At 43.2% G+C, this 15550-nt stretch overlaps 1 protein-coding gene across 2 annotated transcripts in view; it reads left to right on the top strand.

Annotated features, from left to right (window-relative positions):
* The window catches only part of LOC115008819 (metabotropic glutamate receptor 7-like), a 172038-nt gene that overhangs the window by 124019 nt on the left and 32469 nt on the right, over positions 1-15550 (top strand). For both annotated transcript variants that reach the window (XM_029432663.1, XM_029432662.1), the window contains exon 7: positions 6894-7829. In XM_029432663.1, the coding sequence (XP_029288523.1) occupies positions 6894-7829 (936 nt within the window). The remainder of the gene's footprint in view (positions 1-6893; positions 7830-15550) is intronic.

Genomic DNA, 15550 nt, shown 5'->3' on the forward strand with positions numbered 1-15550 from the left:
ACGTTTGAGTGATTATATTTAACTTATCTGATTATATTTAAATTGTCTGGCGGACACTATCAATTTACAACTGCTACGTTAAATCCTAATCATAAATGTAGTAGTGTGGTTTACTTCTTTGTCTCCTCGGAAATACAGGATCGTTTCTCCTTGGACTATTTGAGCCTGTTCAACTCGGGAACTGGGAACACGTTGTTGAACTTGATGGATCCAATTTCCTTCTCATCTTGAAGGGAAGAGCTAATTCCTGTCTCTATTAGCTGTGCACTTGACTGTGTCTGACTGTCTAAGGATCCCTGTTGGTCCAAATTGTTTTACTTCGAACCAACAATGTACCGGGTCTGGCTTCCTGTTTACCTGTGACGTCTAGACACTATCGTTCCCAACCGATCATGTGGCGTGGAGCTCGAAAGTCCGCTCTTCTCCAGAGTTCTCCACGATTCGCGGGATTTCAAGTATGTTTTTGCTTTTGGCTGTTCTATCCATTTTAAATTGGAGCGGCACCGGGGAAACCCCCACGGGACCCCGGTTTTACCAGGTCGGGGAACGTGCTACTCTTGCCGTCCGCTGGGCTTTATGGTGATCCCCCTCCCTCTGGTCCTCTCCCCCACATCTGTCCAGTGCGCTTCTGTGGACTTGGCCCGTCTGATGAGCCTCATGGCTCTACAAGACAACTTTATTATTCCTGCTAGCCGTGTTCCTGGCCTTGTATTCGGTTTAAACACCAAGAGAGAGCCATCAAATAATCCACCTACGTCTGTCTGTAAATGTCTAATTGTACTGTTATTGTTGATTTCAGGAAATGTGCAACCTAACCCTGGACCAGATTCTGTTGTTAATTTTAACACTCCTGCAGATTTTAAATCAAGGTCTTGGTCTCATCCATTTGAATGTGCGCAGCTTGATTGCTAAAATGGATATGATTCGTATTTGGGCACATTCAACTACTGCTGATATAATAGGGATATCTGAAACCTAGCTAACCAAATCCATTCCAAACAAGGATATTAATATTGATTGTTACATTGTATATAGGACTGATCGACCTAAAAAGGGTGGAGGTGTTGCAGTCTTTGTTAAAAAGTTTCATGTAAAGATTTTTCTCTCTACATCACTCACAAAACAATTTGAACTTTTGGCTCTTGACTTGGAAGTATCAAAAGCTCTCCATATCACTGTCGTTGGTTGCTACAGACCAACTTCAGCTGTCAGTGACGCTTTACCATCTTTAATGCAGCTTTTGTCCAGTCTTAACTATAGTGAAATTGTCATTGTGAGTGACCTTAACTGGAACTGGCTGCTACCAGCATCAGAGGACTTTAAAATACTGCAATTCCTTAAATCTCTTTCAGATTGTTGTCCCACTAGACCCAATCTGAAATCTCCTGAAAAATCCTCCTTAATTGATCTTATCCTCACAAATACTCCTCATAAATACACCACTGCTTCTGTATCTGCAGATGACATCAGTGACCACTGTGTCATTGCTACAGTAAGGCATACAAAAGTCCCTAAGACAAAACACCGTGTCATCATAAAGCGTGATATGAAACATTTTGTGGAGCAAGGTTTCTTTCAGAACCTGTTTCTCTTCGATTGGGAGAAAATCAATCTCATATCCGATGTTGAAAATGCCTGGAAGTTCTTTTATGATGGTTTTATTATAATCGTTGATAGGCACGCCCCCTTAAGAAAGTACAGAGTAAAAGGCCGAGATAATGCATGGTTCACATCAGATCTCTACGATTTACTTCATGAGCGCAATGTGGCATGGTCAAAAGCCAGGAGTACAGGTCTTGGGTCGGATCGGCTGCTCTTCAGGCAGCTGCGAAATGCATGCACTGTTAAAATCAGAAAAGCCAAATCTGATTATTTCCAAACTGAAACCACAAATAACTTAAATAATCCCCTTAAATTCTGGAAAACTATTAAATCGATAGCTGGAAATAAAAATGTGATAGAGCTTCCACCTTGTATCGTCAAAGACTCTCTTGAAATCTCTGACAAGGCAGACATGCTTGGTTGTTTTAATGAACATTTTATTGTTGTTTGAATCTCAGAACATACCTCTGGGAGCCCCTGCTCGGTCTGAAGGTCGTGTCTGGCCAGGTCAAACCTTTACTTTTAATCCAGTAACAGTCTCAGAGGTGCATAAAGCCCTTAAAAGTTTAGACACAAGAAAATCAGCAGGTCCAGACAACCTGGAGCCATACTGTTTAAAGTTAGCAGCTGATTTCCTCGCCTCGCCCCTGGCTTATCTTTTCAAAGGACCTTTTAGCGACTAATAATATTTTATCTGACCTTCAATCTGGTTTTACGAAAAAACACAGCACTATAACAGCTGCCTTAAAAGTAGTAAATTATTTTATACATTTCTTAGACAGTAGAGAACATTGTGCAGCACTTTTTATTGACTTATCCAAGGCTTTTGATACAGTGGATCATGCCTTAGTGCAGACATGGGCAAACTACGGCCCGCGGGCCATATACGGCCCGTTAGGCTTTTTAATCCGGCCCGCCGACTCGCCGTGTGGAACTGCTTGACGAAGATATAGTCAGCGAGTTAAACAAAAAGGCGGAGTCCTTTAAGTTATATTCACTAGCACTGGATGAAAGTAACGACATAAAAGACACTGCTCAGCTCCTAATTTTTATCCGAGAGATTAATGACAGTTTTGAGATAACGGAGGAGCTTTTGAGCATGGAATCGCTGAAGGGGAAAACGCGAGGAGAGGACTTATATGAACAGGTGTCTGCTGTCATCGAGAGAATGAAGCTGCCTTGGAGTAAACTTGCTAATGTCACCACGGATGGATCGCCAAATTTAACTGGAAAAAACGTCGGGCTGCTGAAAAGAATCCAGGATAAAGTGAAAGAAGAAAACCCTGACCAGGATGTTATTTTTCTTCACTGCATCATTCATCAAGAATCTCTGTGTAAGTCTGTATTGCAGCTTAATCATGTCGTGGATCCAGTTGTAAAACTCGTTAACTTCATATGAGCAAGGGGACTTAATCACCGTCAGTTCATTACGTTCCTAGAGGAAACCGAAACCAGGACTTACTTTACCACTCTCTTGTCCGCTGGTTAAGTTTGGGGGAAAGTGTGTCAACGAGTGTGGGAGCTCAAAGAGGAGATTCGCTCGTTTTTGGAGCTAATGGGGAAATCCGACGAATTCCCTGAGCTGACCGACACTGACTGGCTTTGTGACTTTGCGTTTGCTATGGACATATTATCACACATGAATGAGCTGAACGTTAAGCTGCAGGGGAAAGATCAGTTTGTGCACGACACGTACACAAATGTGAGAGCCTTCAAATCCAAGCTGATTTTATTCTCCAGGCAAATGTCAAACAAATCTTTCGCTCATTTTCCCACACTGGCCATGCAGAAAGAGGCCATCCGAAACGTGAAGAAATACTGCAAATCACTGGACGACATGCACAGAGAATTCTGCCGTCGGTTCTCTGATTTTGAAAAAATTGACAAGTCACTTCAGCTGGTGTCCTGTCCCCTGTCACAAGACCCCGAAATAGCACCGCATGAGCTGCAATTGGAGCTGATCGATCTTCAGTCTGACTCCGTCTCACAGGAGAAGTTCAAGTCTCTTAAACTGAATGACTTTTACGCTTCACTTAACGAAGCCACGTTTCCAAACCTCCGGAGGACGGCACAGAAGATGCTGGCATTGTTTGGCTCGACCTACGTGTGTGAGCAGACTTTCAGCGTCATGAACATCAACAAAGCCCGTCACAGATCCCGGTTAACTGACCAACACCTCAGATCTATCCTGAGAATTGTCACAACAAAACTAACTCCAGACTTTGATGCACTGGCAAAAAAGGGAGACCAACAACACTGTTCCCACTGAAATGTGAGTTTCTCTACTGTGTTATGAAAAAAATGCATATGGAAAGTTTGGAGGAGCGTCTTTTAATTAAGAGCAATGTGCGCATTTACGCACAGCAGCGGTACAGTAGCTTAATTAACACGCCGCACATCGCTCTCAATTTAAAGACCCCTTTCTAGTTTCTGCTGCAGGCAGGATATTTAATACAGTCTATCTCTCAGGACAATCCGTCCATTATTTTGCGGGGTTTAAAACAATTAGAAATTATTGAGCTTGAGTATTTCGTTGGGTAATAATATATTTTGAATGTTGAAAGTGATCTTTTTCCATGATCTTTTTCCAGTAAATGTTGATTTCTTTAACTTTGCACCTTCAATTGAAATATATAAAAAACAGACGCAATCTCCAGGTTTGATAAATTACATTGCATGTCCAAATGCTCCTGGCCTGGCCCCTCTGTCAAATTTTAGAACCCATTGTGGCCCGCAAGTCAAAACGTTTGCCCACCCCTGCCTTAGTGTCACAAAGACTCTACAGTACAGGTCTCTCAGATCAAGCTGTCTGTTGGTTTGAAAACTTTATCAGGCAGATCACAGTGTGTGCGGGCAGAAGGTATAACTTCTAGTTCTCTTAATGTATCCAAGGGTGTACCACAGGGATCGGTTGTAGGACCATTGTTATTTAATATTTATATAGATAGTTTTAATCACAATGTTTTAAATACAAATTTCAATTTTCATGCTGATGACACAGTAATGTACTGCTCTGCGTCCTCCTCACATCAGGCTCTTTGTCAGCTCCAGACTGCTTTTAACATTGTACAATGTAACTTGTGTGATTTGAAACTTGTTTTAAATGCTGAAAGACGAAGCTCATGATGATCTCGAAAGCAAAAACCAAACACTTGAACCTCCCTCCTGTCACCACTTCACAGGGTTCTGAGATTGAATCTGTGTCTCAGTTCAAATATCTTGTTCTTATCATTGACAATTCTCTTTCTTTTAAACTTCACATTTTAGAACTTTTGAAAAAATTAAGAATAAAATAAGGTTTTTATTTTAGAAACAAGTCCTGTTTTTCTTTGGAGGTCAGAAAGAGATGAGTCTCTGCAACGTTTCTGTGCTGGACTATGGAGATGTTGTTTATATGAATGCATCGTGTCAGTGCCTCAGCTCTCTGGATACCGTCGACCACGGGGCACTGAGACTCATAACAAACCTCAAAACCCTGACGCACCACTGCACCTTATATGCTCGTGTTGGATGGTCCTGTAGACTGAAATACTGGCACATCCTTATTTATAAAGCTATTCTGGGTACTCTTACACAATACCTAAGGATCTACATTAGTAGGAAATGTAGTGGACCGTATCGGCTTCGCTCCGAGGACTTGTTTCTTCTAACTGTTCCAGAAGTCCGTACAGAACTTGGGAACAGGGCTTTTAGTTACGCTGCTCCGGCTGCCTGGAACCAGCTGCAGAATGAGCTGAAACTCAGAGAGCTGGTCTCTCTAACAGACTTCCACTTCCTCATACTGTACTTCTCATCTCTCTCTTATTCTTTATTTATTGTATTTATTTATCCCTTTTCAACGCGAACAGAATGAACATTTCCATACTGTGGAAACTACCTGACGCTCAGACAATCAGCGCTTCCTGTTCCTGAATGATGAAGAAGGAATATTTGTTGACATCGCAATAATTCAGGATTCAGATTCAGGTCGATCCCCACAGTGCACGTGTTGCAGAGAGAAGCTGCAGCGATCATCACAGTCCTGTGATGAGTCCTGTGTTCCCTGACTTCAGTCTGACAGGCAGTAAATACGTTCCTCGGGAGAAGTCTTCTCTGAAGGACAGAAGTTCCTTCTTTAAAAGTTGCTCCATAATCTTTACAAGTTTAACTACTTTATAGTTCATAGTTTAATCTACAAGAGCGGGCTACAATCATTTTGTATAGTATAAGTATAAGTATATAGTATGATGTGCACCGTCAGACAGGAACTTCTCAGCCCAGGTAAACTCCGCAGAGCAAGCAGTAAACACCACCCGGCTGTACTGAGTGGTTATTACAGATAAGTTAGATGTCCACTCAGTGCAGAGCTATGATCCAGGTGGAATATATATATATTGATGTTGCACTAATAGAGTATTCATTACTCATTAGCAGCAGTCAAGCTGTCAAATCAATGAGACCTTTGCTTCAGTAACAAGTCAGAGCCAAAGCTCTTGTTTAACAGCCGCGCTGCCAGATCAGATCTGAGCTGTAAGTCTGAGACACCAGAACCTACAGAACTCCATTTCTCACTGCTTACAGCTGCTCCACAGTGTGTGTACTCACACACCAAGAAGAAATGTTTTTGTGTCAGATTCAGTTTTTCTCCCTTCACTTGGGCTTCAAGGACACTTCAGGCAAAAAACGTTTTTTCTTGCACTTGTCAATTTTGAGATTTTGGGTTATTTTTCTGCTATAACACGTCTTCTGTGAGACGAGAGGAAACATGAGAACATCAGAGTTTGTGTTTCTAACAACAGTTACATTACATAATGCCTCATTTACATATTTAAACATCTTGTAATATAAACAGTACTTGTGTTGATGTGAGTCATGAAGTGGGGAAGCTTAATGCTGATATCTGTTAGTTACATGTTTGACCCTGTTCACCTGTAGTGTGTACAACATGTACCTTTTTGCACCACGAACCCGTTTCATGCAAGACAAATGTTCTACGGACCGGGGGGGCAGGCATGACAAAACACACTATAAAGTGCAGAACATATAATTTAATTATTACATATATAATGTAAATTACATAACTTTTCAGAAAACTTGTAGCACAAAATAATTGTGTTAATGTGATGACCTGAAGTTTCATGGAGTTTTATTTTCCACCTGTAGTGTCTCCACTAAAGAAAGTTAACATTTGTGCATTTTAAGAGCGGCAGACCAGACTTTATTATATTCCTGATCACAGGCTCTGTGGAAGTTATGGTTTTAAAGGTTTGTGAAGCTCTGATCTGACGTCGTCTCTCATGCTATCTTTCCAGATCGAGGACATGCAGTGGCCTCGAGGGGAGCAGGACATCCCCAGCTCTGTGTGCAGCCTTCCCTGTAAAACTGGTCAGAGGAAGAAGGTGGTGAAAGGCATGCCCTGCTGCTGGCACTGCGAGCCCTGCGACGGCTACCAGTACCAGTACGACGAGTTCACCTGCAAACTCTGCTCCTACAGCATGAGCCCCAATGCCAACCGCACAGCATGCCAGCCTATCCCCATCATTAAACTGGAATGGCACTCCCCCTGGGCGGTGATTCCAGTTTTCCTGGCAATGATCGGGATCTCCGCCACCATCTTCGTCATGGCTACATTCATACGGTACAACAACACGCCGATTGTCCGCGCGTCCGGCAGGGAGCTGAGCTACGTCCTCCTGACTGGGATATTTTTATGTTATATCATCACTTTCCTCATGATCGCCAAGCCAGATGTTGGCGTGTGCTCCTTCAGAAGGATTTTCCTTGGTCTGGGTATGTGCATCAGCTACGCCGCCCTGCTCACCAAAACCAACCGCATATACCGCATCTTCGAGCAGGGCAAGAAGACGGTGACTGCCCCCAGGCTGATCAGCCCCACCTCGCAGCTGGCCATCACCTCCAGCCTCATTTCAGTGCAGCTGCTGGGGGTGTTCATCTGGTTCGTGGTGGATCCGCCCAACACCATCGTAGACTATGACGAGCAGAAGACCTTCAACCCATTTCTGGCACGAGGGGTGTTGAAATGTGACATCACGGATCTTCAGATTATCTGTTCGTTGGGTTACAGCATCCTGTTGATGGTGACCTGTACTGTTTACGCTATAAAGACCCGCGGGGTCCCCGAGAATTTTAATGAGGCCAAGCCCATCGGGTTTACCATGTACACCACCTGCATCGTATGGCTGGCTTTTATACCCATCTTCTTCGGCACTGCACAGTCTGCAGAAAAGGTACGAACCAATGGATGAACGTGTGGATGAAGATGTGGAGGTGGATGATGTGCAGGTGGATGATACAGGTGGGTGATGCAGGTGGATGAGGTGCAGGTGGATGACGTGCAGGTGGATGACGTGCAGGTGGATGACATGCAGGTGAGTGACGTGCAGGTGGATGACATGCAGGTGGATGACGTGCAGGTGGGTCACGTGCAGGTGGGTCACGTGCAGGTGGATGACGTGCAGGTGGATGACGTGCAGGTGGATGACGTGCAGGTGGATGATGCAGGTGGATGATGTTCAGGTGGATAATGTGGAGGTGGATGATGCAGGTGGATGATGCAGGTGGATGATGTGCAGGTGGGTGACGTGCAGGTGGGTGACGTGCAGGTGGATGATGTGCAGGTGGATGAGTGACTGGATGATGGTCAATTCATTCATTAGTCGATTGAAAAACGATTCATCTTCAGCTTTGTTTATACTCAATTTGAACTATTTTCATTTTGTTAATACTGAACAAAGATATAAATGTGTGTCTGTGAGGTGAATAACAATTTTGTACAACTCATTCTTTGTATGGAGAGCTCTAGTAGTGTCTATGTTGCCTATGTTGATGAATCTGAGAGTTGGATCCTCAGAACTTTATCTTATATCTATGTGGGTGGTGATGGCCTAGTGGTCTAGTGGTACGCCTTCCGAACAAAATAGTAGAAGGTCGGGAGTTCAATACCAGGCTGCAACCAGTGTATCCTGAGCAAGGTACTTAACCCTGAGTTGCTCCAGGGAGACTGTCCCTGTACTTAGTTCAATGTAGGTCGCTCTGGATAACAGCGTCTGCTACATGACTTGATAAAAGAAATGCATTACTGTCTCAGCGTAGAGCTTTGTGTCCATTGTCTAATCTGTAACTGCTTTGATATTCACTTCATGGTTCCAGAACTTTCACGTGGTGTTTTCTTCTGTCGTGAGGAGTTACTTGTTATTGTATTTTCAGTCGGTATGACAGAAGAAACAGTTTTGGTGTTTGACTCACGTATTCTCGCTCTCGCAAGAATAATGCTTCCAAACAATGAAGACAAACAGAGATGATAATGTGGAGGGTTACATTTCCATGAGCAGTTCTGCAGAAAGTTATAAGACAGGAGTCCATGCTACAAATACGTGTTTGGAATAAACTGTGTGAACTCCTTCAGCAAGCTCGTTAGCTTTGAAAGCTTTGTTTGTTTTAACCTGAGGGTACAATGGGAAGTAAACGTCAGGGGGAGTGAACAGAACAGAGAAAGTTGAAAGAAGCTCAGTGAGCGGCTGTGACTGACGAGCAAGTAACTCACCAGGTAACTCGCCAGCTAACTCACCAGCTTACTCACCAGCTAACACACCAGCTAACTCACCAGCTAACACACCAGCTTACTCACCAGCTAACTCACTAGCTAATTCATCAGCTAACACACCAGCTAACACACCAGCTAACACACTAGCTAACTCACCAGCTAACTCACCAGCTAACTCACCAGCTAACACACCAGCGAACTCACCAACTAACACATCAGCTAAGCCAGTTCAGCAACAAGTAGAGCAGATAGTCACTGTGACACCGAGATCTGTTAGAAACCTCAAGGAGAGACGGAGGAGGATCCTCTCTCAGGACGGATCGATGTGTGTGTACGGAATAAACAATGTAATAAAATGACAACATAGTCTTGTTCCACAGTCTTCATCAGTTCATCCGCCACAGAAAATATCATTACCCAACAACACATCTAACCCTAACCCTCAGTTTAATACCCAGAGCAGAAAGCACTCTGCTGCTATTACAAATCAACAAATCACAATATAGTAAAAATCCATGTCCAGCAGAGCATTACTGCATCTTTCATAATGGGCGAATATCGCTGTTGTGTCCCATTTTATCAGCCTAAAGGCTTCAGACGAGCCCGATCTGCCACTAGAATATAATCTCATCTCCATTAATGCAGTGGGAGGAAGCTTTGGAAGGCAACTCAATGATCCACATGTTGCAGTGAAACACACACATATAAAAGAGACAGTTGTGATGTTCTCGTGCAGGAGTCCAGATGAAATGTAATATGCGTAAAATATGCGTAATGTGCAACATATTTCTTATTATGTGTTTGTTACGACCCCGGGCAATGTTTGTTCTCTTCAGCTATTTGGGTCCTGATGAAACAATTAGAGTGTGCAGATTTAATAAAGGATACCAGCTGCAGTCCCCAGGTGTTCCCTCCTCAGGGACTCGCTTCTCTGTGGATACAACAGGTTAGCAGAAGCTGACACGCTGACTCACTTTCACCAAATAACAATGGCTGAAACTGAATTGTGTTATGTTGTGAGGAAAGTTATAGGATGCAGGCAACGTGTTCCACAAGTTTAAAGGTTGCATGACCTTTATGTCTAATCACATTGTTATGAAAACTATGGCTGAATTCAACAAGTCTCTGTGTTTAGGCCTCTGTGACTTCAATCTGCTGAGAAGTGTTAATAAGCTTTGAGTCCATCGGGCACTGCAGGGATAAATACTGATTATGTGAGCTCTGTTAAACGGTTCTGTCCCCTGAGATCTTAACTCCTGTTTATTGTTTCTGGATACTTAAAAACGGTCATTCCCTTGGTTTTATAATTCATTTGGAGGAAGCGACAAATACTGTACATCAGTCACTGAAGGGATGTATAAACCACATCTGACTTCATGCATACAGCCACAGCGGGTATTACTTCTAGTGTGTGTTTTTAATTACAGTTTGTTGATAGTTAAATAAACAATTGTTCTCTATATACCAGTTCACATTTTTAAACTTTATAAATCCACCTGCAGACTGTGACCAGGAAGGGTTAGGGCAAATTATTTGGCTGATCAGCTGTGTTGTGTTGTTAGCAGACAGTAATCCTCAGGTAATATTCCTGTCACTGCTTTTCCTTTGCATCTGTACCTGTTTGCCATTATTCATGCGGCTGATTGGTGGATGATCAGTTATTTCTCTGTGGGAACATAAAACAACACATTAGAAACATTAGTGACTTTGTGGGTCCTAATGATGCAAAATGACATCACTAAAACTGTCCAATCAGTGAGTTCCCTGTCAGTCCATGTGACTTCATGTCTACAGAAGAAGTCAGTCTAAAACAAGAACTGAATCCACAGAACCACCGGGGAGAAAGCACCTTTGAGTTTTAGTGGCTTGTTGCAGAGGCATAAATACGTCAATACTAAAAGTAAGAAGGTTTCTTGCTGAACGGTGTTGGAGCTGCTCAGTGCCGCCGGCTGCAGGAGTCCCCTCACCGTGCACTGACAGCCCTGCGAGGCAGCTCAGAGGCTGCAAGCTTATCGGCTGCTTTTTTGGCCTGAAGCAGTTTAGGTGGACAGGTGTGTCCCTGTGGACAGGACACAAGTCTATCCGAAGAGTTTACCCCGATCCATGTGTGCTGAGCAAAGAGGCTTAGTCTTTCAAAGGGCGGCCAAAGATCAAACCCCCGAGTTCACAGTGTTAGGCCGGACAGTCTTACCTGGGCTGGGGGGGCAGAACTCTTAATCTCTGCCTCTGGCTGGGTTTACAGCTCTTTAACAAAACTTCACTCACCGGCAATTTAGGAATTAGAAGTGTGTTTGTGCTGAATCAAAATGTCATTTAAATTCACTGAACTAATGCCAAAGAGGTTCATCGCATCAAGAAAAGCCTGTAAGCCTGTAAGCCCGACCTGATGCCCATACCTTTTCCTTTTTAACAGATTTCTACAATTTGTCAAACATATTTCTCAAAACTGAGTTCACTTTTTCAAAACTCTGTGTCAGCAAAGCAGCAGTCAACGTGGATTAAAGTATGGAAAACCTTTCACTGCTTTCACTTACTTACTTACATCTATCATCGATATCACGACTCAATAATCAGATCTACAGAAATAACAGAACAGTTTGATACATGGAAAATTATATTAACACAGTTATAAACAAATTTTAAACAGAATATTTTCAGGAATCTTGATGATGATCACTTTAAACTGAATATGAGTAACAAGTCAGGTGTTTGGGTTTTAATAATAATAATTATAATAATACATTTTATTTATAAGCTTACTTTTCATTTGCCTAAACAAAACTCAAAGTGCTACAAAGTAAAAACGATGAGCAAAATATATATAAAAAAAAACAAAAACAAAAACATTTGATAGACAAGACAACACTTTAAAATGGTTAAAGTCTAGCAAAATGCTCTGTTAAAAAGATGTGTTTTTAGGCCTGTTTTAAAAGCATCCACAGTCTGTGGCGTCCTCAGATGTTCAGGAAGAGCATTCCACAGTCTGGGAGCAGCAGAGCAGAAGGCGCGATCTCCCATGGTTTTGAGCTTGGTCCTCGGGGGAAGGAGAAGGTTAGCCTTCTTGTGGAGGTTTGTGGGGTGAGCAGTTCTCTGAGGTAGGATGGAGCATTTCCGTGAATGCACTAATGGGTGTAAAGGGAGATTTTATAATCAATCCTGAGTGAGACCGGGAGCCAGTGCAGTGATTTGAGGATGGGTGTGATGTGTTCGTACTTTTGCACTCTCATCAGGATCCTAGCAGTGCTGTTCTGGATATAATACTCACATACATAAGATAAGGAACATTAATTTATATTAGATTAAGGAGGAGCTGGGTCTGCAGGAGGTCGATAAGAGATGGGAAGCCATAAGAAACCTGATAATTCACATTATACATGATTCCAATATTATCCATGTTTCTGATCACCTGTGTGCTGGTGTGTCTTGATTTATCGTTCTGTGCATGTGAGTCTACACAGTGTTAGCGTACACACTCACATGGGGCATGATTGGTGGGGTCAGGTATGAGCAAGTCTGGTTATTAACTCTCCAACCTCATTAACACTGGTAAAAATAACACTAGAACCCTCTTCTCAACAGTCAGCCACCTACTTCAGCCAGCTACAACTCTCCCGCCAGATGTCTCCACCGACCACTGCAATGACTTCCTGCAATTCTTTGACACCAAAATCAACACCATCCATCATCAGCTGGCCTCATCCTGTACTTCCCCAAGTGATCCACCCTGGATGGCTACCACCAGCCAACCATTCACCAGCACCCTCTCCAACTTCTCACTAGCAACAGAATCAACCATCTCCAAGCTCATGCTTAAATCCAAACCCACTACCTGTCAACTCGACCCCCTCCCCACTATCCTCATCAAATCCTGTCTACCTTGATCACTAGAATAATGAACTCCTCCCTCACCACTGGATCTGTACTCCCCTCCCTCAAAACAGCTGCAATTACGTTGGTTCTCAAAAAGCCTGGTGCTGACCCAGCTGACCTAAACCATTACCGGCCCATCTCCAACCTCTCCTTCATCTCCAAAACCCTTGAACGAGTCGTTGCTGCTCAACTTCAGCTGTACCTCGACGCAAACAACCTCCATGAACCTTTTCAATCTGGTTTTCGCCCCAACCACAGTACTGAAACAGCCCTGGTCAAACTCAACAACGACTTCCTCCGTGCAGCGGACTCTGGACTACTCACCATCCTTATCCTCCTTGACCTCACCGCTGCCTTTGACACCATCTCCCACCAGACACTCATCCAGCGCCTGGCTGACATTGGGATCTCTGGTGTAGAACTTTCCTGGTTTTCATCTTATCTCTACAACAGACAACAATATGTGCAACTGAGCAACCACATGTCCAGGTGTTCTGCTATTTCACAGGGTGTCCCCCAGGGGTCAGTACTGGGTCCACTATTGTTCATTATCTACCTATTTCCCCTTGGCACAATCCTCCGCCACCACAATGTCCACTTTCACTGTTATGCAGATGACACTCAGGTCTACATTTCTACTAAACCCACCAATGCCCTCCCGCCCACATCCCTCCCCACCTGCCTACAAGACATTTGGAGCTGGATGACCAGGAACTCCTTGAAACTCAATGGCGACAAAACCGAGGCCCTTCTTATCGGCTCCAAAAGCACTTTATCCAAAACACAAACTTCCACTGCCCCAAACTTCATCATTGATGGCTTCTCCGTACCGTTCTCCAGTCAAGTCAAGAGCCTTGGTGTCACTCTGGACAGCACCCTCTCCTTTGTACCCCACATAAAGAACATCACCCGCACTGCTTTTTTCCACCTGCGCAACATCTCCAGACTCCGCCTGTTCCTGTCCCAATCCAGTACAGAAGTCTTGGTCCACGCTTTTGTGACATCACGGATCGACTACTGTAATGTTGTTCTCTCTGGCCTTCCAACCAAACTGCTCAACCGACTTCAAATCATCCAAAATGCCGCTGCCCGGATCACGACCCGCACCAAATCCTCTGAACACATCACCCCCATTCTCCTGAAACTTCACTGGCTCCCTGTTCAATCCCGGATCAACTACAAAAACATCCTGCTCACCTACAAAGCCCTTCACAAACTCGCCCCCACCTACCTAAGTGACCTCCTTCAGGAGTATACCCCCTCCCGCTCCCTCCGCTCATCCTCAGCTGGTCTACTGACGATCCCCACATCACGACTCATCACCATGGGTGCCAGGGCCTTCAGCTGCACTGCTCCCAAGCTCTGGAACTCCATCACTCCACACATCCGACAGTCCGAAACTGTTACAACATTCAAGTCCCAACTCAAAACTCACCTGTTCAAACTGGCCTACTCCCTGTATCCTCCTCCCTTCCCCCCTTTTCTCTTTATTGCTTTCTTCCTGTGTTTCAACCATATCTCTGGTATTGTTTGTCTGCTCTCCAATGTCCTACTGTTTTTAACTCTTGTATTTTGTACGGTGTCTTTGGGTGTCTTGAAAGGTGCCTCCAAATAAAATGTATAATTATTATACATTTACATATACATACACACATTTGATTATGATAATTAATATTAATATTATTAAGAAAATCATAAATAGTGGTTGATAATTAGGTCAAAAGGACATTAAAATCGCTATCAATAGGAATTCATTATTATCAAAAATGATTATTAATGATTATATTTAATATAATCATTAATAATATTAATTAGAATGACTTCATTTACATCAAGTCACCTCTACGGCACCACTTCTGAATCAGAGGGAAGCTATAGCCAGTTAATATAGTCTCATAAAACAGTTTCATAGAATATATTAGACAGTGAATTAGGCAATACTCACTCTTATACAACATTAAACAAACCTAAGCCTAAAAAGCCTCAACATTTTCACCTGGACTTTTTAGCTTATTTTGAGTATAAAAAGGTCAGACAATGTCCTGTGAGTAAGTGCTTTTGCCGATTTTCCAACAATACCCGGAACTATCCATATCTGGCAGTCATTTACAATTTATTGCATGTTATGAGAGTGTAATAACAGTTTAAAATGAATTTGAGTTTAGTGGTTTAGTCAACAAAACACTGCAATTGTACATGAATATGTTACATTTGAAGTTTGAAATGTATACAACTATTTCCAGTAAAGGTTTTGAGTCTTTTACTCTTACATCTGCAAAAACAGGCCATAAAATGGAAAATATGTCCAGGCGTTTTTCCCCACACAGGGTAATTCTCTTCTCTCTGAGTGTCCCTTCACATGCAGAGGTATTGGTGGTACTGTCAGTGACTGTTCCTGTTGCTCCTGTTTTCTCTGGGTCTGGGTATGAAGATTAGATCAAATGGCCATGAACTGTCCTGTACAGTCTGGGGACATGACAGTGGCAGGGAATGACACATGGAAAATGGTTTGCTTACACCAAAAGTTGCTCATCT

This window comes from Cottoperca gobio, chromosome 5 (genome assembly GCF_900634415.1).
Source record: "Cottoperca gobio chromosome 5, fCotGob3.1, whole genome shotgun sequence".
Lineage (NCBI taxonomy): Eukaryota > Metazoa > Chordata > Actinopteri > Perciformes > Bovichtidae > Cottoperca > Cottoperca gobio.